The sequence below is a fragment of the Gymnodraco acuticeps genome, unplaced genomic scaffold, assembly GCF_902827175.1.
Source record: "Gymnodraco acuticeps unplaced genomic scaffold, fGymAcu1.1, whole genome shotgun sequence".
Lineage (NCBI taxonomy): Eukaryota > Metazoa > Chordata > Actinopteri > Perciformes > Bathydraconidae > Gymnodraco > Gymnodraco acuticeps.
The window spans coordinates 194,486-219,744 of NW_022992177.1; the positions used below are offsets into that span (position 1 = coordinate 194,486).

The 25,259-nt window shown below is 40.3% G+C and overlaps 1 protein-coding gene across 2 annotated transcripts in view; it reads right to left on the reverse strand.

Annotated features, from left to right (window-relative positions):
• Positions 1-702: 702 nt before the first annotated feature.
• pde3a (phosphodiesterase 3A, cGMP-inhibited) overlaps positions 703-25,259 on the reverse strand; it is a 102,096-nt gene continuing 77,539 nt past the window's right edge. The window contains exons 5-14 of one of the 2 annotated variants that reach the window (XM_034204976.1): positions 19,985-20,058; positions 18,965-19,113; positions 18,710-18,847; positions 18,293-18,404; positions 17,965-18,078; positions 17,181-17,380; positions 16,364-16,567; positions 13,530-13,691; positions 3,852-4,128; positions 703-2,735 (exon numbers count right to left, since the gene is read on the reverse strand). In XM_034204976.1, coding sequence (XP_034060867.1) covers positions 2,422-2,735; positions 3,852-4,128; positions 13,530-13,691; positions 16,364-16,567; positions 17,181-17,380; positions 17,965-18,078; positions 18,293-18,404; positions 18,710-18,847; positions 18,965-19,113; positions 19,985-20,058 — 1,744 coding nt within the window. In that variant the 3' untranslated portion in view covers positions 703-2,421. Of the gene's footprint in view, positions 2,736-3,851; positions 4,129-13,529; positions 13,692-16,363; positions 16,568-17,180; positions 17,381-17,964; positions 18,079-18,292; positions 18,405-18,709; positions 18,848-18,964; positions 19,117-19,984; positions 20,059-25,259 lie in introns of both variants that reach the window. The other variant, XM_034204975.1, reaches the window with a different exon arrangement.

Sequence of the window (25,259 nt, forward strand, 5' to 3'; positions counted from 1 at the left end):
TTTTCTTGAGTGATAAACATTTTTTTATCTGAATTATTTCCCTCTGTATCATCACAGAAATATGTGATAAATCAAATTGGACTTGACCTGGCAGAAATAGTAAATCCAGACGCTGGAGCTCTGAGAGAATGAATGTCGCCCTGAGGCAGGCCCGGTTCCAGAACAAAATGACTCAGGGTGCATCTGAGATTAGAGAGGGTGCTATTTTTATAAGTGGGGAGTGGACCTAACACCCTCTAGGGGGGTCCTCACCTCCTCTTGTGGGGTCCGGGGGCATGCTCCCCCGGGAAGATTTTTTTTTTATATTGAAGTTAAAAGCATCAATCTGGTGCACTTTGAGAGCAACATTAAGAGATCTATGGATACATCTCAACACCCATATGAAACAGAACTGTAAACAGATTTACTTTTTCTTTATGGATATTTTACAAATCACTCCTCTTTCAAACTGCATTCTTGTTTTACTGTCATATAGTATTTCATTTTTAGTGAGTGAGTTACTCAGATGAGTACCAGGAGACAGCAGTTGGTACTCTGGTACAGTTGTGGTGAAGGCATCTGACGTACTTGAACCGAAATGTCTACATGCATAGCAGAAGATGGCATCTTTTTCACATGAATATTCCAGCCAATCTCTGTTTTTAAACCATGAGCTGCAAAATGAGTGCCTTACCCCACTGTACAGGCGAGTTGGGTACTCAACTGTGGCCGCGGGTAACGTAATGTCCCCATGATCTGAACTGTTATTACCTGCAGTAGATGCAGTGTTACTGCTGGCGATAAGAGCTGGTTGTTTTAACCATTTTCTGATGTCCATCATTGACTATATTCTTCTTATTATTCTTGTTAGTACTACAATTATTATTATTGTTATTATATATGTAATATTTTTCACTTTAGAATTGTTTGTTTTTTTCAATTTAGAATTTTTTTCACTTTTCGTTTTTCAAATGAGGGTGCATAACGACTCAACTGAGGGTGCAATGCACCCTTATGCACCCCCGTAGAACCGGGCCTGCCCTGAGGTGACGGGGGAAGAGTTCAATGTGTTTATTGGCTTTGTTGTGACATAAACTGCAGCCTTTTATGAACATATTCTAAACTCATGTACTACTATCCCTGCATATTTGTAACGTACTGTCCTCACAGGTGGTACAAATGTTTACTTTGAATGTCTACAGTTAAGGTTTTCCTGAGGGTTAACGGTCAGCATCATTTGCAGGTTTTTTTTACATAATGAGGAAAGTGTGTTGAGACTATAATACAGCACACTGAGTCCAAATACATAGTCAGAGAGTTATGGGTTGCAAAGATAATACAAAGGAAAGTGTATTAGTTAGTCTACCTGATGTTTGGACCCTTTTCAAAGAATATTGTAGGATGTTCCTTCTTAATTATTTTAGGTAATACATTTCTGGTCCATTTTTGTTGTTATCTCCCCTTATATTGTTCCTAGATACTTTGGTTGTATTAGTGTTTGTTCTCTGTACTGACGTTCCCTTTTTGGTCTAGTATTGAGCACAAATTCATTTCCAGCCACCCTCTAATGCAGTCTTAGTGCAGGCCTTGGGAATACAACAATTAGGACAGTGAACCCTGTAAAGACCTCTATATCTATCTCGAGGCTGGAGACCAGAGATGGCACAAATAAATCGGATAAATATATCTATATCCTCTGGAGAAGAACTTATATAAACATGCAGACACACACGCATACAAATACAGAGTGTGAGGAGCCTCTTGTCTCTTTCCTTAAAGTAATATGACTATACCTATTGGTATAAAGTACTTACAGTAATTTGGCAACAAATGTAAAAAAAAAAAAAAGATTAGATTTCATATGCTTAAGCCTAAGGGTGAGTAATTTTTTTTGGCAGAAGAAGAAAAAAAAGATGCCAATGTTCTTTAATCGATTGACTCCCTTTATAATCCATATATAGAAAAAGAAAACATAATATGGCCCATGTCTGACCTCAAAAACTCTTGCTAAAATTGAAACACAAGTACAAGTAACTGTGATGTCTATATATAATTGCATTCAGAAAATAATTATGTATAAATTGGCAGCGAATGTCTGCAGTCCCGTGTTACCACATTGGGTTGAGGTCTGTGCAAGCAGTCTTCCTCTTCTCTTGACAGTAGCAAAAGAGTCTGTATCCCAAAGTACACAAATCATCCTGTATTGCAATATGGAAAGCTCCTTTAAATGTTTGGTGAACCCAGATATTCAGATAAAATGTGTAAAGCACATATTTCCCACCCTGTTTTTTGTTATGTATAGGCACACATTTCCCAAACATCTACAGTGTTGTGTCTAAGTGATGTGCTGGCAAAGATAGGAGTCAGTTGATAGGATTGGAAAACAAGAAATACTTTTTCACATCCTTGCCCTGACTGACGCCATATTTCCCATGAGCTGTTTCACTGTGGGTCCTCCTCCACTCGTTCCTCTGCAGGTTTACAGTCTTCCTGCGCAGTCACGGGCCACTCTGGTTCCTCCACTCCCTCCTCTGGATCCTCTCCTTCCAGTAACTCCTCTCTGCTGCCTGGCTCCTCTTCCTCCTCGTGAATTGCCAGGATTGGCTCAGCTACATTGTTTAAATGGACGGTTTCTGCTCCCTGGCCCTGTTTCGGGGCCTCCTCTGCAATCACCTTCTTCCACATCTCGTGGTTCTCCATCAGGTGGTGGGTGATCTGGCAGAACACTTTCCTTCTCTTCTTGGAAATAGCTTTCTCTGAAGAAAATAGAAAGAAATTGTGAAGACTTTCTTTTGATGAATTAATGTAAGTCAATTATTCAATTGCAGACAACTACGTGGTCATACATTTGGACAGAAGCTGCACAACTACAGGAGAACACTGTCACAGTGTCACACACACACCACTCTCAAAGCCATTTAAATGTCCCTTATTATACTGTTTTTCATCAATATATTACAGGTCTCATATACAGTATATACAAAACATGTCTCTGAAGTGTTTGGCTCGAAATACCAAACAGATCATTGTAGCATCCCATTATCCCCTCTGTTTCAGCCCTGCTTCAAAAGTGCTGATTCTCTGTCTGTTACTTTAGATGAAAACAAGGAGCAACTCCCCACGCCCCTCTGAGAGATATTTGGTTCAAAAGAACCCAATGGTGCTCTAGGAGGAGATTCAGGTGATAAGGTGGGGGGGGGGGGGTTACCTTGGTTGGTTATTGGCTAATGGTTACACAAGCCAAAAAAACGTTATGACATCATAAAGTGGCCACAATCTGATCAGCTCACTTCAGACAGGTTTTTATATAAATGGATCAGGACAAAAAGGGAGCGAATCTTTTTTCTTGAAACTTTCAGAATCTCTTTACACAGAGGGTTACATGTTGATGTAGAAAATACATGAAAAAGTGGTTTTTGCATGATATGCCCCCTTTGAGATGTCTTTCCTCTCTGTTTATTTATATGATATGATTAATAAAGGTAGAAATATGGATATGTTGCATAAATTATACATGCATACGACAACATGTAAAGTGTTGCTTGCAGGCTCCTGCAGAGGCTTACTAAAAATAAAACCTCACTTCTCTTCTGCTTTAATGTGCTCTCCTTGTTGCATTGTGATCCAATGTTGAAGTGTAATGTATCTAAATCTGCCAAATAACAAATGTGTATTTTTAAGAGGGGAAACACTCTTGAATGTCCTGCTGTAAATTACATGATAAAATCAAATCCATATAAAGAGAACAAATGGCATTAATGCAAAATCGTTATCACACAAAAGCAGGCATTCTAATTTGTTCTGGTCACTTCCAGAGCAGGCTTGGGTCCCTTGTTTAATTATAAATCTTTGTTTTTGACCATAGTGCTTACGTGATGCCTCTGAGCTGGTCGATGCGTCTTCCTCTGCAGTATCCTCCTCCTCCTCCTCCTCCTCCTCCTCCTCATTCTCATTCTCTGTTATCTCCGGCTCCTCTCCCTCTGGGTTGGGATCCACCCATCGTCCAGGAATGAGGAAAGCTGAGTCATAGGAGTTGCACAGCGGTCCCACAATGTGTGTGATGAATGACTCCTGGAGTTTGGCCAACTGTGGTGCCGCTCGGTCCATGAAGGGGCTGATGGGAAGGCCCTGGCTGGACTCCTCGTCGCCCTACATAAAGCATGAACCACATTAGTGCATGAAGGCCAATACATGGCGTGACTCACATTGCAATACTTCAGTCATCAGGCCGGAGGGAACACGTGGGATAGATGTCACGCTTATCAATGTCCAAGCTGTTTGCTTTTCGATCCAAAACCCACAATGTATAGAAGGGGCCTGCTACACCCATAAGTAAGTATCAGAATGGCGTTATCATTTATTTACAAACACGAGAAGCCAGTGACCTTTAGCTGCTGTAGCAATAATAAAGGAAGTCCGGTAACTGTGTGTAGACAGAGGAAGTCCAATTGGTGGGATCGGGAGGGAGAGGTCAAACTAACATAGCAATTTACCCAAGAGTATATATTCTTTAGCCTGTGTGAAACCAAAATTCTCAATTTATTTTAACGAATGTAGCCTTGGTGATCAAATGGACATAACATGCATAATTGCTTTCCCTTACCTGTAGTGTGTTCTACAGATTTGTGTGCATGTATTTGGTCTGAAAAACGCTTAAATCCCTAATTTCCCTCGAGGGAGTTTCTCTAGACTTCACTCAAACTCTACAAAACTCTTTCTTAAAGTTAGATATTAGTGGGTGCAGTTTGGCTCTTTTGAAGAATAAGAATAGTAAACAATTGATACTGGAAATGTACCTGCCTGATAACATTTGAAACAGCTTGTTACGTGCCGTAGTGGGTGCTGGTGTTTGGGTGTGTGTCATTTTCTCTCTCCCTCTGATTCCCCAGGTAGAGCCTGATTGTCCCCAGGTGCAGCCTCTCCCCAGGTGCTCCCAATCCTCAATCAGGGCCTCAATATAGGACAGGAGGAAGGTTGCTGTCGCTCGCCCCTTCTCCCCTGGCTGCATGTGTGCAGACCTGTGTCTTGCCGATTGATAGGAGGGGAGCTCCGTGATATATATCGATGCTGTAGTATTCCAACCCAGTCTCATGGCATTTTGTGTTCACCAACACGATCTTTAATCGATTGATTCGTGTTCACCAACACGATTTCCCCCTTTTTTTCGTGTTGCACAGCACGATTTTAAAAGCAATGTATTTCTACTGGTAATGACGCTCATGGAAGCACGGCATTCGTTTGTGTCGGCTGCCCTTAAAGGCAATGTGAGCGTCCATTCTCATTGGATAACGGAGAATTGTACACCCGGAAGTAAGTATTCCCCTTACTGTCGATTGATTTTACAGTGATATCTGCACTACTCATCGACTAAAATCCTTGTTAATTACACAACATTGATTGGTTTAAATTGTGTGCAATGCTTTTGTATTTTTCCCCTTCGATTCGGAGAAACAAATCGGAGTAAAGGATAGCAGAAGACACTACACTACCCAGAATCCCCAGCTATCGTTTGGACTACACCATGTGCTCTGTTTGACAAACCCCGTGATAGTCCTCAAGCTCTGTGATTGGAGAGTGTGCTCCGAGGGTTACGCCAAGCCTCGAACAGCACTTGAAATGGGATGGAATCACGGCAGACTGTCCAAAACTGGATTTGAACGGGTCCACCGCGTCCCCCCCTCCCCCACCCCGTCCCCAGAACTACACATGCTGGCTATTCTGTTTCGCAACATGTTCTCTATCTATGGCACGTCTCTACTGGGAGTTGTAGTTTTAAAAGACGTTTTCGTATTTCCCATAATAAGAAGTTGCCAGTATTAAACTGTGTACATCCCTGGAGGTTTAGGGGATAGGAAACACTCAAATTTAAAACATATCATTAATAAATGGGTGAAAATGGCTTGTGCCCATAATGGGCAGCATTAATATATATATACACACATGCCAGCTAAGGTCAGAAGAGCTTTATTTAACAGCTGGTCTTATGTTTGTGACCCCTGTTGTTAATTGATAACATTACATTACATTAATTGATAAGCCTGAAACATGCACTTGTCAAGGTTCAGAGGCACATTTTGCAAATATGGCAGTAGCCATCGATCAGCTTAAGATAAGATATACTTTATTGATCCCAAGTTGGAACATTTGTGTTACATCAGCATGTGTAACAGTTGTAAATATGCAGTGATGTTTATTTGTAAATCATTTAGTATAATCACACAAATTCTGTGTTTTATATTTAACAATTCTGTGTTCTTTATTTATTGATTGTTCAATACCTGACAAGGCCAGAGATGAAATATCTACATACATCTTATAAGAGTATAATACATTATGTATAATATCAGTTAAAATAAGTGCTTCAACATAGTTAACATTGCTGGAGGTATGCACAAATATTGATAGATGTCTTGTAATGCACTATTGAGGAACCTGCGACCCAAGTTTTTCATTCAATGCATAACTACACCATAGTTGTGCAGGCCCATGTCAAAATAGTCATTATATACAGTCTTTAATTAACTATTAGTAGAGAATAACGAGTAATGAATATACTTTATAGGGATCCTATTAATATCTAATAATAAAAATAATGAAATTCAATAACATGCTTTAACCACTAGGTGTCCCTTTATATCAGCTGTGCACCTTTATGGTGTAAATACAGCTTATCTACCAATTGGATCAAATATAAAAGTCAGCCGAATTAGTGTTGATACTGCAAGGAGACGTATTGTGTGAAAAGAAATGTAAGATGTTGTTTAATGGCTGATATATTTATGATCCACGTCACGTTTTCAGTTCCTCATGTTTGTCTAGAAGTCTTCTCATCAGGGCTCTATAAATACAGAACTACGGCAGATATGTAATATTTAATGCAGCCGAATCGTGTATTACAATGCCATTATGTGATGACTTTCAAAGAGAAAAGCAAGCACACTCGGAATAAAGTATTATTTTTTTTTTTTTAAATGTTTTCGGTCTGTTTCCGGTATTTGTTATTGACGATGTGCTGTGAGATGTGAGACTGGAATTGCACAGGGGAAAATAACGTAGGCTATCTTTAGATGCGGATTTTGTTAAACTAATATGTTTGCGCTGTGGACCAACATTATACATTGACGGGGAAGGGGGTAGCAATAAAGATAACACCATTAAACAGTTACACAACATAACATAAATAATATCGATAGCAGCGTCCCTAGCAACCACCTTGGTAACAATGAAAACGTCGCGATTTCCTGAAGTAATCTTCGTAATAACTAGCAAACTAAATATCATGTACATCCACTGCACACCTAATCTGAAATAACAACTCATGTTTCTCGCATCAAATGACATCAAAACGCATTTTAAATTAATGGCCAAACTAACTTTAAAATAGGCATTTTCCACCGAGAATAAAACGAAGTTCGGCCATGTTTTTTTTCTTCTGCAGGGAGAAATTTGAAGATCACGTGACATAGACGCCAGCCATTGGAATGAATGGTGAAAAAAAACGGGGTTCCATCCCATTTCAAGTGCTGTTCGAGGCTCGGCGTAACCCTCGGAGCACACTCTCCAATCACAGAGCTTGAGGACTATCACTGGGTTTGTTTCTCCGAATCGAAGGGGAAAAATACAAAAGCATTGCACACAATTTAAACCAATCAATGTTGTGTAATTAACAAGGATTTTAGTCGATGAGTAGTGCAGATATCACTGTAAAATCAATCGACAGTAAGGGGAATACTTACTTCCGGGTGTACAATTCTCCGTTATCCAATGAGAATGGACGCTCACATTGCCTTTAAGGGCAGCCGACACAAACGAATGCCGTGCTTCCATGAGCGTCATTACCAGTATAAATACATTGCTTTTAAAATCGTGCTGTGCAACACGAAAAAAAGGGGGAAATCGTGTTGGTGAACACGAATCAATCGATTAAAGATCGTGTTGGTGAACACAAAATGCCATGAGACTGGGTTGAGTATTCTGTGCAAGTTGGCTGGTGAGCCTGTGTTCCTGTCTTGTTCATTAAACGACTTGTTCGTTACTCAGAGATCGGTTTTCTCTCCTTTTTTGTCGTGCTTGGTCATCCTTGTGTGTTGTTACTTGTACCCCCTAGATTTAGAAGGGAATGTAACATGGGGGCTCGTCCAATCTTTCAGAAAAAGAGCGAGTATTTGTTTGTGGTTTAGTGTTAATATTGTGTTTGGTAGCATTGACTTCCTCAGTTTAGACAGGGGAGTGTCTAGCTGGGCTGAATCAGTCCTTCCTTCAGGCACTCGTTTTTTATTTTGCCTTTTTTATTTTCGGGGTAATCCTGGGTGGGGATTTATTCCCAGTTGGGGGCAGGCGATTCAGGGTTTCGGCCGCTGATGTTTGCCTTTAAAGTCGCCTCGAGCCCGGCACGCCCCAGAAGATAGTTAGGTAAGTTTGGTAGGCAGGATCTGGGGAAGTTTGTAAAAAAAAAATATATATATATATTTATATATATTTGTAAGTAGCCGTTGCTAAGGATGGCTTTTGTTTTGGAGCAGTTTGTGGCCAGTCCTACTGTGGGTCAGCTAGACTGCTGTAGGAAGGTTGATTTGCGGTTAGTTGCTGACCATTATCACGTTTCTGTCTCCTCTGCTCTTGTTAAAAGTGAACTCAAGGCTACTTTGCTAACTGGACTAGTTGAACAGGGGGTTTTAGTGGAATCTCCTGGCACGGTGGCCGGGGCTGTAGCAGCAGTATCTCATGGTGGAGGCTGCATTGGTGTTACTCCTGGTGTTCAGAGTGCTACGGAACAGGCAACACTTTTCACCACACCTCAGTTTGGCTCGTTCTCGGCAGGATCCTCACCTAAATTAGATGCTAGGGTAAAAGTGCGTATGGCTCGTCTCCAGTGTGAGAGGGAGGAGCGTGATAGGGATTTTCAGCTCAGGAGGAAGCAGGAGCTGGAAGTCAGGAAGTTGGAGGCAGACACTGCTGTCCGGATGCGTCAGCTAGAGCTCCAAGCAGCTGTGGTGGGTGATTCTGCAGTTACACCTTCTAGTCCTGCTGCCTCCTTTGACGTGAGCAGGCATATTTCTTTGGTCCCTGTGTTTCGTGAATCAGAGGTGGAAGTCTATTTTGGTGCATTTGAGCGCATTGCTGCTGCTCTGCAGTGGCCAGAAGAGGTGTGGGCTATTCTTTTACAGTGCAAGCTAGTCGGCAAGGCTCAAGCGGCTTGCTCTTCTCTTTCTGTCGAGGATAGTTTGGTGTATGACAATGTGAAAGGTGCTATTCTCAGGGCATATGAGCTTGTGCCTGAGGCCTACAGGCAGCGTTTTCGCGGCCTGAAGAAAACTTCTGGCCAAACGTACGTGGACTTCGCGAGGGAGAAGAAAGTCCTCTTTGACAGGTAGGGTAGAGCGTGTAAAGCGGATGACATTGCTTCAGTGTGTGAGCTGATGATGTTAGAGGAGTTTAAAAACTGTGTACCGGAGCGTACGGTAGTCTATTTGAATGAGCAGAAAGTGACTACCCTTCAGCAGGCTGCCACTCTGGCAGACGAGTTTGCGCTGATACACAAGAGCGTTTTTTTTCAGCGTGATCCTCCTCAGCGGGACACTTATCGTAGAGCTCCTGACAATTACGTTCCCTGTGCCAGTGTTCCATTGTTAGGTCCCAGGATAAACAGAGCTTGTTATTTTTGTCTTGACCCAGGTCATATGATAGCCGACTGTGCAGCTTGGAAGCGAGAGCGGGCAGCAGGTGGCAAGCACCCAAAAGGGGTGGGCTTGATTAAAACAGTGTGTCCTAGTGGTCAGGCCACTGTTAAAATGGGCCCTGATGAGTGTTTTAAGCCGTTCATCTCTACTGCTTTTGTCTCTCTGTCAGGGAAGTTGGAGGACCAGCGTCAGGTTACTGTGTTACGAGACAGTGGTGGCTCACAGTCGTTCATTCTTGCCAGTGCTCTGCCCTTGAGTGCTGAGTCTGCCTGTGATGTAGGTGCCGTGGTAAGAGGTATTGAAATGGGTTTTGTGCCCGCACCTCTCCACAATGTCCATGTCCAGTCCAAACTGGCTACTGGTTTCTTTCCAGTTGCTGTGCTCTCCAAATTTCCTGTCGACGGTGTGGATGTGATAATGGGTAATGATATAGCCAGGGGTAAAGTTATCCTCAGGGCAGTTATCCTCACTGTAGGGCTCGTAACAGACGTGTCACACGTGCTCATTCTGTTTCTCTCCCAGGTCCCGACACTAAGAGATTGTGTTTCTATTGTCTTGACCCTGGTCATTTAGTGGCGGAGTGTATGGCTTGGAAGCAGCAGGTGGCAGCTTCCAAGCATTCAAGAGTAGGCTTGTGAACTGTGTAATGTGTGTTTTAGTAACGGTGGCCAAACACTTGTTTGGTTTAATGGAGGGGGTTGTTACGTGCCGTAGTGGGTGCTGGTGTTTGGGTGTGTGTCTTTTTCTCTCTCCCTCTGATTCCCCAGGTAGAGCCTGATTGTCCCCAGGTGCAGCCTCTCCCCAGGTGCTCCCAATCCTCAATCAGGGCCTCCATATAGGACAGGAGGAAGGTTGCTGTCGCTCGCCCCTTCTCCCCTGGCTGCATGTGTGCAGACCTGTGTCTTGCCGATTGATAGGAGGGGAGCTCCGTGATATATATCGATGCTGTAGTATTCTGTGCAAGTTGGCTGGTGAGCCCGTGTTCCTGTCTTGTTCATTAAACGACTTGTTCGTTACTCAGAGATCGGTTTTCTCTCCTTTTTTGTCGTGCTTGGTCATCCTTGTGTGTTGTTACTTCCCTTTGTACCCCCTAGATTTAGAAGGGAACGTAACACAGCTAAATAAAGAATATAGTATGACGGCTGTGGAGCAGCAGCATGTGTGTGTCGGTGACGTCTGTATCGATGGCAATGAAGAACAGCTATAACAAGGTTTCCTCGTTGCCTTGGTAACTGACCTCACATGTCATCCCATACAGTTTACAGTAGCAAGCCTTTGATCCTGTTCCTTCTAATGTACAGCACAATAACAGGCATCAAAAGGCGGTATCTGGGATTAATCTGCTACTTGTTGGTAAAGTGATATCAGTTGGATGTTGACTTGTGTTGCATTACATTTATCGTTAAACTTTAACCAATGCATTTACCAAAGTATATTTATTTTAATTGTATAACAATTATTATAATTAATGTGTTTTGAGGGGGTTTGAGTATGGTTTTGTATGTTATTATGTTTTACATGCCTGTAGGGGTGTGGGGAGCTATGGCAATGTTAAGTGATAATACATCTACCTTATATGTTATATGTTGTTTCACTGCTAGCTTAATATGTTGTTTTTCTCAATAAAACATAGGAGAAGCTGTTCTGAGATCCAGCTTCCTACTTCCTAAAAACATGTATTGCAAGGTTAGCTTTCCCAAATCAAAATATCATGTCTTTGAGATAAGCTATCCAAATAAATAAGTCTGCTCATATTTGGTAGTAGGATTTACAATATATATATATATATTACTCTTATATATATATAAGAGTAAGCCTCTGTAAGCCCAGAGATTCATCCAATATTGCGATTTAGATTCAAGATACCCAGATCCTAGGTCACACATCATAATCAATTTCAGAGGAAAACAAATCTTATCCTCAAGGCTCCGTCAACATGTTTTTTTGTGCTTGACGACCAAGTGTTTGTGTATGATGACGCTTTGTATACAAGCCTGAACAAGTTCTATATTGAGGGGGAGCTTAATTGTTTTGCTGGTTTTCTGAAGGTTGCTGGACTCTTAAGGCTGTCAGAGTAATCAGGATGCTGCTCCACCTGAAGGACAGTTGCCTGGGCAGCCTGCCTGTGTCACTACACATAGCAGCCCTACAACTATTGTCAATGAAGAGCGTTTCTCCTGCAAGGCTCCTACAATCTGTTTGTCCTGTTTGTCCCATCTGAAGTAGCGGGGCACAAAATGGCCCTAGCTAGACTCAAAGGCCATTAGGAGAAAAGCAAGCATTCAGAACCAAGAGGACAAAGTGTATCGGAGGTCATTGAGGGCGGCATTAGGCTGAACGGATAACTATCAGGTAATTAGTACATAAGCACTGTACACTATGGCAACTTTATTGGGTACACAATGTACAATGTAAGGCAATCCAAGGCAGCTATTTTGTCATAAAGCCTTCTTTTAACATGCCTGTATAAGTATTTATTCAAAGAGCTGTTAATTCAATAACACCTTTTAGCATTGTAGTCATTGTAAGTGGTTGTGTTGTATTGCACTGAATAATTTTCGGAGGTGTTTCTAATATTCAGCCCTCCTTATGTATGTAAATATGACTTCTTATTAATTTGAATATAGTCCAGAACAACACTAGCTTTAACGTTGACCACAATAATGAATGTTTAAATGAATTTGGTGAACATCTCCGGCAGTGTCAAAAGATTCAAAAAAATCTTTACATATAATTTATAGCAGAGCTGTTGTGTTGAATGTATATAGATTGGACAGGTGTACGAAATACTGTGGCCATATCTTACTGTATGTTATTGTAGTAGTAAAATGAGGGAACACCTTATTCACTGACAACAAAGTCAGACATACAAAGCGTCCATGTGAACCCATTCTTACAGCCAAAACTAAGACTCCTTTCCTATTTAACCACTGCATGGCTCATGTAAGTAACATGGAAATTCATAAACCAAAAGTAGAATATATAATGAACAGATGCGTACATTTCATCATGAATTCATGACAGCTCCTCACACAATAGCAGCTCTCGGGGGGAGCTCTGCCATTAATATCTTAATACGTCAAAAAGATTGAATGAAAAGAAAACGCCTGAAGCCAAAAGTCTACAGGGAGGAAGAAAAAAATATAGAGGAGGGGTTTCAGTTTTTACTGTCTTCTATGGAGTTTGAGAAAGAACAATTCAGTTGTCTGTCAAACTTTAAATGGTATTTGACACATTTGACATTTGTCAAAAATGCAGTTCTGCTCCTCTGCTCCAAGAGAAAAACGATAGATACATTCAAGCAGTCTAAATACATTTACCAACTGTGTACATATGTTTGTGTTTGTCACCAGTTAGATTTTAGGTCTGAAGAATTATGTGATCTGAATAAGGATGTTCTGTTTGATTCTCATTAAGGATCTAATTAAGATGAAGGTTCAGAGGTTGGCTTTAGGGTTCAAAGTTCCAATTATGTAGGAATGTTAAGTGTAAGCCTCCCTATATGATACATATGTTTTACTCTTTTATATAACCGTAAATATGTTTTGACTACAATAGCTTAGTATTAGGCTCATTTGTTTGAAATAGGAGGAGAAAATTGTTTATTTGTTCGACATATTTTGAGTTGTGGGCTATGACACATGGGTTAGTCAGTATTTACAGCAGGAGGAAGGTGTGTTGTTTGCGGGATGGACTACAAATAAACTCTTATATATTTTAGTGTTGTAGGAGTACTGTTATTGATCATGTGTAACAGTATACTGTGCAGGTGTTTGTTTTGTTGTGTTCCCCCCTGCACCTAAACATGACAGGCCACTGATCTTTAGTTTACCAAATACATTGGGTCCCCATCAGAGACGTTTCACACACCTGTTCATAGAATTCGTTGACGATGCCCTCCGTCCACTGCAGATGCAGCTCCTTGCACTTCAGAGGCCCGTTGATATCGGCCAGTTTGATGCACATCTGGCACACCAGCAGCCTGTCATTCTCATTAGACCAGTCAATACCCGTGGAGGGATCATCACCCACCTAAGGGATCACAAAACAGACATGTTGACATGTCACAAATTCAAATGTGTAGGCAGACGAAGCATGTGATGTACAGATGTTATGTAAATGTGATGCCATGTATCTGTTGTTCAAAGATTGTGTATTCATAGTAATGTCTGGAGGGTTTATCAATCAGGGAGAAGGCATACAGCAGCACTGGAATACAATTTAAAAGACAAAAGCAATGAGGACAATAATATGTGCATACTTTCTTTTAATGCGCTTAATCCAAAACGGTAGAGGTTTTAATTACTATGCTATAAATATATGTCAAGACCATAGACTGTTTATATAGGTTATGACCAGTTCCTATGTGTATGAGATATTATTAATGATGAATTTCTCTGAATTGAATCAGTGAAATCTCTTATTATCAACTCTACCGATGTGGCACGCTCACACACATGAAGTTAAAGCTTGCATTTATCTTAACAAGGTTTGAATCAATTTGTTATCTCTAGTTATCTTTAATGAGCTTCAGATCTGAAGAAGGAGCAGCCCTGACTCCCAGAGTCTTATCTAACCTAATAATCCAGTAGCTAAAGAGATCAAGTATGAAATTTAGTACTTCACAGAAAGCTAATTTGCTTCCAGGAACAGCAGAGTGGGGTGCACAACAATGAGAGAGACATCGCTGGTACTTTTGCTGCCAAGCCCAGAGACTCAATGCTTTCTGGCAGGTTCTGGACATCGAGCAACACGACTGTACTAATGCTCACAATGGAAAAACCCAAATCCCTCATCCAAAACCAACATTCTGTCTGCACTTAAATGAGTTCTTGAAAAGCTGCAGGGCGCTTTGTGTTGTTGACATCAGCTGAACATACTGGAACTGCTGAAATGTTCTGCACAAACAGACTTGTTCTTTGAAAACCGCTGGATATTTCCCCTTCAATAACGTTTATTGTCTAGTAAAATAGTTGAGGTATGAAAGTATGGCAAGCCCCTCTAAAGCAGGGGTTCCCAACCTTTTTTACCAAGAGCCCCCCCAAATGACTCCTGTTGGAAGTTGCGCCCCCCCCCCCCCACACACACGCAAGGGGGGGGGGCGCAACAGCGGTAATTAAAGTTTAAAAGTCTCAAAAATGCTATACAGCTACTGTCACAAACTGGATGAATGTGAAGTATTTTGTTAAGAGGATGAAAGCGTAATTAAGGAGCACTATTGGAGTGACTTTGATGGTTATTGGACTCAGGATTAATTCATTTGGATTCCCGCTGAATGAAGAAATGAAAGGACGGCGCAAGTGGAACTAATTCACAAAGGGATTAAACTGCACAATACTCAAAGTAAGCCGGATTTTGCCGATCTGTTTATGTGGATTCAAAAGTCGTAAATAATCTACAAAATGGAGGAGACCGATCTGATCGGAGCAACTGTGACAAATAATCCAACTGAAACCGGCATGGACAATGACATGTTTTAAACATGCGTTTATCCAGAAAAGCCTGGTTTGGACACTTCACGGGCAGAAGAAACATTTCTATCAAAGAAAGAATTATACATTTCTGTCTTTTTATGCCTATAATAGCTGCTAACTTGAATTTTTATTCAAATTAAGTAATCAATTATTATTTTTTAATTTATTGTAATGTAGAGACAAGGCTTTTAGTGACAATCATGTATTGCGTTACAATTATATGTAAAAAAAAAAAAAAGTCTAAATATGATATTTGGCCTCAAATCATCTGAGGCCTGGCGCCCCCCCCTGCGATCTTTGGCGCCCCCCAGGTTGGAAACCACTGCTCTAAAGCAGTGATTCTCAAACTTTTTTCAATCATGTACCCCCTTTGAAAAAAAAATTCAGCCAAGTACCCCCTGATCAGCGCAAAAACAATTTGTTAGGGAAGAAAAGCCTACATAAAGAGGTACAGTACAGTGCTGCACCATCAGAGTCTGATTTATTAAAACAACAACCTTGTAACTGAGAAATACTTAAATGCTACATTTCAAATGTTTAGAATCCATCACTAAATTCATGGCAAACCAATTTTAACATCATGCAATAACACTGAGACGACATTAGTTGCATTGAACTGATCTTTTTAATAAGTTGTACTTACAATGTAGTGAGAAACATGGGCTTGTGCTTCACTGAGGACCTTTGTCATTCTGACAGGGAGGCAAACTGCAGTTATTACACTTCGCGTTTTGAAATATGTGTAACTGTTAATATAAAACCCACACCGCAAAAACTTTTTTTTTTTTTTTTTACATTAACATAAAATAAATCTCACGTACCCCCTGCAGTACTCCAATCTAGGGGTCCGCGTACCCCCATTTGAGAACCACTGCTCTAAAGGATACATTTGACTCAACTAGAGAATACTGTTGCCATGTGAAGCTACATGACAATTGGTTATGCAATCAAATCTTGTTTCCAAGAAAAATAAAATAAAATAATTATTCAACGTCAATAATTCACTTTATACTATCAGGTATGTAGACCCAGTGTTGGCTTAAAACTACTGTATAATCCCTAAAGTACTTATTAGAGGCCAAATCAACTAAATGAGAAGTTTTTAAATGTATGATGTTGTCAAAATGAACATTTTCCAGTGATTTTATCAACCAAACCCTTAAACTCTTCACACCAGAAAGTCACATCTTTTCAGTACTTAATGTCAAACAATTGTGTTTTTAGATCTACCTTGGCATTGAACTCAGCTAGGAAGTCGAAATGTTTCTTTAGATCAGTGGCCAATATGGCTTCAATGACCAGGAAACGGAAACGCTTGAACTCCCCATGGTCCAGGTTGACGAGGAAGTTGAACTCTGGCCGCGACATAAAGAGGTTCCAGGCTGAGGCTGCGTGGTGGTTTTCCAGAACCGATCGATCATTGTAGAGCACTGCCTGCAAACACACAAGCACTTTACATAAGCATTGACTAGTATAGAAGTTCCTTTATTTGAATCCAGCAATCCTGCACATATATTACTAACAAAGAGAGACTTGATGATCCAGATTATTTAAATGTTGCTAGAATGTAACTCAGGAGACATTGAATACAACACAAGAATTTAAAAACACATCACGCTTGTACCATGTTCAAGAACGTTATAGCCACTGTGCTATATATATAGATAGATGGATCGATAGAAAGAGCAATTTTTCTTTCTTTGATTTTATGACAGCTTTTTGTTTGGGTGATATGTCGAGACAGATATCCTATAAACTACTCAATAATAGATCTAAACATAACGTTACAAACACAACCACAGCACCCGTCAATTTCTGACAAACAATGAGCAGCTACTGTAACTGGTGATGGTTTGATTATGCTGACAAAGATGATTTGCCTCAGCGTTGCCAGTGCATTTTGGCGGTGAACTAGTCAACGTGGAGGAAAAACGGCCAATGAAATAATCATCTTGTTGATTACAAAGAAAAACTGAATACAACACTAAATCAAGCAAATTAACTTCAACTGCCTTTGATAAATCTGTTTTCTACAATGCACGAGTACCTGTGGGGCGCTGGTGGCCACGAGGAAAGCGTTGGTCCGCCCAGGGTGGTCGTAGTCGTGCATTGCAGCAGCCACGTAAAGGGCCATGAGCTCCAGAGCAGGTATGAGGCCGGACAGGCATCCGTAACCATCTTCTGACACAGTGTAGGTCTTTGAAACCAGGAAGCCCATATGACTGTGTGTTATTCCACTGTCGGAGTCTAGCCGCGGGGGAGCAGACAAAGGGAGGACGGTGAAGAGCAGGGTGGAAGAAATTACACAAACACAACTGCACTTTCATGTGCCTTACCACACACACGCACAATCTGGAGCACAGACACACACTTCAAATCCACTTATATGTGGATCAAAGGGATGCCCTAGTAAGGCATACAAATGAGGTTATGGAAATATGGGTGAGAAGGAACTATAATCTGCCTGCAATTTCATGCTGTTCTAGACTTCAAATAGTTTGTGATACATAAATGCAAGTGCCAAAAGCCTGAGTAAGATAAGACAAACTGTGAGAAGGATAAGAACACACACTCCTGAAGGTTTGATGCCCAGACATAAATAAGATGGCTCACGGAAAAGCTGCAGGCAGATGGAAAAATCTAAATAAAAAAGTCTGGCCTAGATATAAACAGATTTGTATGGTATTAAATGGCTTAACAAAAGTTTAGAAAAAACAAATGAAAGGGCATTGAGAGCTCATGTGTTCCTATGTGACATTTTCCATCAGTGTGAACTGATAGATTCACGCACCCCCACCAGGACAAATGAATGTATGTAACCATGGACACACCTGAGTCACTGGCTGATCCGTGGTCAGTGATGAGGCTCGGCAGGCCGGGGACAGGCTGCGTCGTGAGGTACCAGACTGCATGAAGCACATCTGTGGCGTGGATTCTGTTGTGATCTGGGTCAGGAAATACAAGTCAGTTCATTGTGTGTCATCTTCTCCACCAGGGTGCACAGTGAGGTTGCTTATGTAACTCCATAAAGGCTGAACACAGTCGTATATGTTTGATGGTATGACATTTCCCTCTAGTGGCTGCACTCAGTGTTGCAGCTGCAGTAACAATAAGCTGAAGGAAGAGTAAAAACATGAGCAGAGATATATTAAAGCTTACATGGTATTTCTCTGTAACCATTCTCAAGGGCATGGAAGTAGTTCATGAATTCTTTTACTGGGATCTTGAAGGTTGCAAACAGGCCGGTGTCTTCGAAGAGCCTGTACGAGACCTGAAACAGGAAAATGAAATTGTCTGTGAACATCATCAGACGTGGATGATCAACAAATTACATTTATAAGGGGTAAAATCATACACAAAAAGGAAAGAAAGGAGGAAATTGCAATCAGTAAATATTAAAATGTTGGTGCTGTGCATAACAAGTCTATTCATTTATGAATGCAAAAAAGTCACTTTGTATCTCCTCACTTTTTATTACTTTCAAGCTATCATCATCATTATGCAAATATTAAACTGTTTTATTGACACTCTGGCGGACCTCTGAGCTTTATCGTTGTCGCTCTTAGATGTGCTCACCTGACTGAGGATCCGTCCACATTTCCCGTTGGTCTTCTCCATCAACGTGAAGATGGGGAAGTTCCAATTATTTAGCTGACTCATCAATGGCTCCAAGTCCTCCATTACTAATGGTTCTGGAGCCAGAATTGGTTTGTCCTGGGCCACAAGATGAAAAGCAGTAAGACAAATGAATTCAATGATAATACGTTTTATCTTTCTCGTGTTTCATTAGCAGAGTTATATTGTATGAGCAGTCATTTAGCCTGGCCTCACCTCTGGAGGTATTAGTGGGAGGAGGATGACGTTTTGCGCAGGATTTTTTCCTTCTTCTGTGTCCTCCTCTGTGTGTGCTACATCACTGCTGTCACTGTGGTTGGCTTCGTGGGTGCTGTCATAGTCTGATGACGCCACCATTGGGTCCTCTGCTAGAGAAAGAGAAACAACAAAGAGATGTCACACTGTGGCCCAAGGGAAAACAGATATACTGATACACAACATCAGTCTTTTAAGGGTGTTTAATTTAATTCTCTGGTATATCCACTTCCTCTTATCCCCCTTTGTTCTATATGTTTTCTGCAAGTCTGAGAGATGGTGAGGGCTCCTATTCATTATCAATGATGCATTTCAGTGATTGCAGGCCTCTAACTCAAAGCATGTGTAACAGAGTATCTGCTGGCAACAGTGCTTTATACAGTGGTCTGAGTATGTATCATCAGAAAGACTGGTATTTATGAATTTACAATGGTGGATCTTAAAATGTATTGGTTGTTGAATACTAATGCACATAATATAATATTGAATGTGACATTTTAAGTGACTCAAACCGAAATCTGATGTTAAAATACAAAATTATAATTATCTTGAAATTAATTAATTTGAATAAAGAAAATGATCATAATATAAATATATAAAGACATAATATAAATTGGTTACATAGCTTGTACTTATCCTGTCACACCACTACTAATACAGAAGTTATTAATTAAGACAGACATTTGTTTGTTTGTAGAAATAATTTGTATTTTTGCTGTTTTCAATATCTCTTATATGTATTATGTACAGCACATTGTAACTGGCACAGAAAGAGGGAGTTACAACAACTCTACAATTATTTTGTAGGGACCTTTGTTGTATATAATTCCCCTCCCCTTTTTCTGTCTCTGCACCATTTCCGCTCTGTCTTTATATATACACAAAAAAAGTAAAATACACTGTGTCGTAGTACGTATGCCAACAAACACTCTCTAAGCAGCTTGGAGGTGGTGGTAGAAATAGTAAGGAAGAAGAGCATACCTGACCGTGGTATCCTGTCTCCCTTGTCTAAAGACCCCTCCCCATGGCTCAGTCTGATGTACGGTCTCCCACAGCTGTAGACAAGAGGGGTTTAACAGGTTACAGATAAAGTGAACAAACATTTTTTTTTCATGTAACTCCATAGCAAATGACGTCCCCTGTTGTAATGCTGTTTTTCTCCATGTTTGACAACTACATATATACAGTATGTCAGAATCAATATACTCAAATAATATTTTAAAGAAAAACATGTTAATATGTATGGAGACTACACAGTTTAAGCTCAGTAATTAACATCAACATATGCTAATGCTATCTTAAATCTGTTTTGTAGTTTTGAAGGATAAGATGAATTGTGGGTGTTTATTAAATGTCTTAGTAATCTGTACTGATGGTTTGAAAGTCCAAATCACCACAAAATGTTCAAATATAAAGGAAACGGGGACAGATTAACATGAATGTGTGTTTGTATAGCAGAATGTGTGAGTTATTGCCGGCTGTAGCTGTGCCAAATAATTGGGAATCATGCCATTCATCACATCTGTCTTTGATGTCTAACCAGTCGGCAGAAATTGTCAAGAAAAAAAACCTAATGGGAATCCTACTGTGTTGTCCTTACATGAAACAGACATTGTACATATGCTTAAAATAAAATACTCATTAATGAACTTAATGGATGAACACATTAACACGATAAACAACACAACACATTTGAAACAGTTGTAATAAATGACTTTATAAATGGAGCCCACCCTCTTTGGGCTTTATGATATATCAGTGTCAGCCTCCCTCGCTGCAGATTTTCCATGTTTCTCCATTGAGGCCACTGTCAGGCTGTGGTTCCAATTAAAATACCTCTCCCTAAATGTTGTAAAACCTGCCTTCTCAGGGCAGGAAATGCCTGCCGTTAGAGCATGGTGTCACAGGGAGCACAAAGCCCTGTAGTGTGTCTATCTCCTTCTGATAAATTGTTTCTTGAACACTTTTGAGCTGTACCCACCCTGCCTAATGGTCCTGAGGCCCCAACAAAGGCTGTTCTGTTGTGTTTGCATGGCCAGGTTGGACCACTGTGTGTAATGCCTAGCAGGTGTGGAATATAAAATAGTTTGATAGTTTGGCGGGCGAACAGTTACTACATTATTGTCAGGGGGGTCTGGGCAGGCAGCAGCTCTTGGCTTAAAAGGTTTACTTTTAATGAAAGCTGAAGAGCTGGCAGACACTCTTCCTATTCTGCTAATGCAGCAGAATAACCTCGGCTACTGACATTGAGCCTTAAGCAGTGAATGTAAATAAAAAAGGCCGACCATTTTCACTCGGGGAATCTGTCAGTCACGTATCAAGTGACTCTGCTTTTATCACAAAAAGCTTCTTAAGAGTAGTAACAGTAGTTAGCACTGTGGTTACAGTAATTTAACTGACCCTGTGAGATATACATACAGTATGAAGACAAAATACACCCTGCTGTATCTTTTGTTTCCACCCTGTGTCAAAGAAATGGCTTTTAAATATTAAAGATTTGTTTGGATTAGAACCTTAGGGTTAGGAGAAGAGCGTCAATTAAATACTGAGAAACTAAACCTGCCCTGTCTCCTTTGTTAAATCAGTGAGGAGTTTTGAACCAAAGACACAAAGGTTTTAAGGGTCTCAAATGTATTGATTAACAATCAAAACATTGATTATGCTGTAGTGATTACTGTATTTAACCATTAGCCTACAATTTTCAGATACGTTGATTGTATTATTTCAAGGTTCAAGGTTCTTTATTGTCAAACTAACACTACAGAGTGATTATGTCATTGAAAATCTTAGGTCACAGGCTTCTCCAACAATGCAACACAATAATACAGGTGCTCAAAGACGCTTTACATATATAGTGAAGAGAAAATAAAATAAAATAAAGGAACAACAAATAAATATATAGTTAAAGTTAAAGTCAAATAAACCTGAAAAAGCGCTAACAAATTGAATCTATTTTTATTATTTTTATTATTAATAATACAGATAAGCAGACAATATTAAAATATACTATATTAAAAGTAATACAAAAAGAAAAATAGTTTTTAAAAAAGTGAGAAAAAAAAAGTGGAATAGTGCTATACGTCTATATACAAGTTATTGGAATGATCCATCCATCCATCCATCCATCTTCTCCCGCTTATCCGTGGTCGGGTCGCGGGGTAGCAGTTCCAGCAGAGAGCCCCAAACTTTCCTTTCCCTGGCCACATCAACCAGCTCTGACTGGGGCTGACCAAGGCGCTCTCAGGCCAGCGAAGAGATATAATCCCTCCACCTGGTCCTACACTGTAAAATGTTTGGCTGTAAAATTACAGTAAATTACTGGCTACTAGTTGCAGGGATTTCACAGTAATTTACTGTCAATATTTCACAGTAATTGACTGTAAATATTTCACAGTAATTTACTGTATATATTTTACAGTTAATTAGAATAAAAGTACAACTAAATACTGTGACTTTACAGTTGCCATGCCCATGTAATTACTGTGATATAGCAGTACAGAGCTGTGGTATTATGGTACCTTGCTGTACATAAATTACAGTAATTACCTGTATGTTCACACTATTACTGTAGAAGTAATGCAACACAGTAGCCAGTAATTTACTGTAAATATACAAATCTAAATAATACGATAATATATTGTAAATTTGACTGGGATTGTACCATAACTACACAATTCAATCAGCTCAATCAACAAAGAAAAACAAAGAAAATGCCCATTTAAACTTTTTATTACTCCATTGAAGTGCAAAGTAATTTCACAGTGTCTTGGAAATGTTGTTACGGCCCCAACCTCTACTCCGCGGTAGTGGCTCGTGCTGAGACCCGCAACATGAAAGAATACACGCAGTAACCGGTACTTGGTAACGAGCATTTATTGATAATCAGCCGTTTGCTCACACAAGCGAAACGGGAAACAAAAAGAGGTCTGGAGGAGTGGCCAAAAGGAATAAACAGAAGGAGGGAACCCGAGCCAGCCACACCACGGGCCGTAGGACCCAGAGCTCCCCCGCCTAACCAGAAATCAAATATAAACCCTGTGGGAAACAAAATAAAGTAGAGAAAACTGGACTACCAGGTCCTCCAGGCTAAACATAAACACATCTGCAAAAATATGGCCTACAGCTCAAAATGGCAAAGAGGTATTCTAAGGACAGTGTCTCCGGCGTTAGGATAGGCGAGACATCCTTCTCCTCCAGCTTCTCTTTATATATAGACACGGCTGAGTGGAATTTGGAACACCTGGGCAGAGGCGGAGCCAGGGGCAGACCAGGTGCACCTGGGCAGAGGCGGAGCTAGGGGCAGACCAGGTGCACCTGGTCAGAGGCGGAGCCAGGGAGACAGAAAACAAGGAGGGGAGCACATGTCTACACCGACATCCACTCAAAGTCAACACGTTTTCTGAAGAATGTGCTGACATGAGGGTTTAAATTGACATGCCTTTTTTTGGCTTTCGAGCCCATTTCAGGTTTAATGCCCAGGAAGCACCTGAAAACAATAAGCCAAGACAACAATTTCAATTTTACATATGTATATGTTGCCTCATTTATTTGAAGGCACATGCAGCGGTGCCCCTTTCAATTTAAGTAAAACCTGCACCAAAGAAAGAAATTAGTATTTAAAGCCAAGCAAGAGCGATAAAAGCAAGAAAATCACTTAATGTGTTGTGTTATCACAGAGGATGGTCTGAATACAGTATTTTACTATGAAATAATACAGTAACATGTTGTGAAATCTTGGTAATCATTTATCCTGTACATTCACAGTAATTAACTGTGCCTGTATTGATTTCACTGTGACATTCTAAATTACAGTGTTATATTGTGAACATTACAGGTAAAGACTGTAAAGTGGTAAAACAGTAATTTATTGTAAAATATTACAGCTAAATATTGTGAAATCATGGTAATATTTTACAGTGTAGGTCTACCGCTTGCAGGGCGGATCTACCGGGGTGGCATGGGGTGGCAACTGCCACCCTAAACAATAGCCTTGCCACCCCAGCTGCCACCCCAGTTGGCATCTTTGTTTTGAAAGAAAAGTTGTGGCTCATCGGACATTTATGAGAGAAAGTCTCTAATGTCCGAGTACAAGTGAATGCAGCACAATATGCACGTCATGTAACCGCTCCCCCGGTCCTGGCGCGAGAGTGGAAATAAGATTGGTGGCGAATTCACTTGAACGGGGGGACGGCGCAAAACGAGAAGCCTTTCGGACCCAAGCACTGAAGGAATGAGGTAGTTGCGGTCTACAATGACAGAGAAGAGAATGTCAAGTTTGGCTGTACTCAGCATTGAATCAAAACGCACTACAGCTGTTGATCTTAATAAGTTTGTGAGGCGTTTTGCTGAACAAAATAGTAATCGCCGCATTCAGCTGTAATAGACATGCCAACTTGATGCTCTGCTCACGGATGACTCGATGAGAATAACAAACTGTTAAGATGATCACCTTGTATGCGTGTATATATTTTTTTCTTTGAGGGGGTCTGCCCCCAAAAAACAGTTTTAAGTCCTGAGAAAGTAAAATAAGACGGTGTGTAAAACTACACTGCCCAGCCAACAGAAAGTAACCACTTTGATTTAACTAGGTCAGTAGGTAAGGACCTTCCACTGGATAATAACTGCAGCGATGTTTTAGCTGAATACACGTTTTTTAACCCTAACTGATGCAGTTAGTCACTTCTTTAATGTGTGTTCTTTCTGATGTAAAGTCAAAGTTGTAACTGTATATCAATAATGATATAATTACTTGTTTTTCAAATTTGAAGGAGGGTGAGCAAGCATCTTGATGAACATTCATCATTAACTCCTCCAAAAAATATAGTTTATTCAATAATAAATGAATATGTGAATCATAACAGTTCTTCACTATATCTGTAAAGCGTCTTTGAGCACCTGTAAAAGCGCTAACAAATTAAATCTATTATTATTATTATTTATTTATTAACAGTGATTGACAGCTGATAGGAATAATATGATTGTTAATAGTATCATATTAATTCAGACAAACATCGATGAGACAGTTAATTAATGTACTTAGCAGTCTGCATTTGGTATCACTGCTGGTCTAAGAGTGAAACAAACTCATTCAGTTATTGTTCAGTTAAAATTCATAAAATTATGTCTGCCACCTTATATGTAAGGCTTTACTGATGTGCCACAATAATATCACCTATGTGATTGAGTTAAAATATTAATATTGTGGCTTTCCAAGTTAACATTGATTGTAGGGGTGTAACGGTTCACAAACATTTCG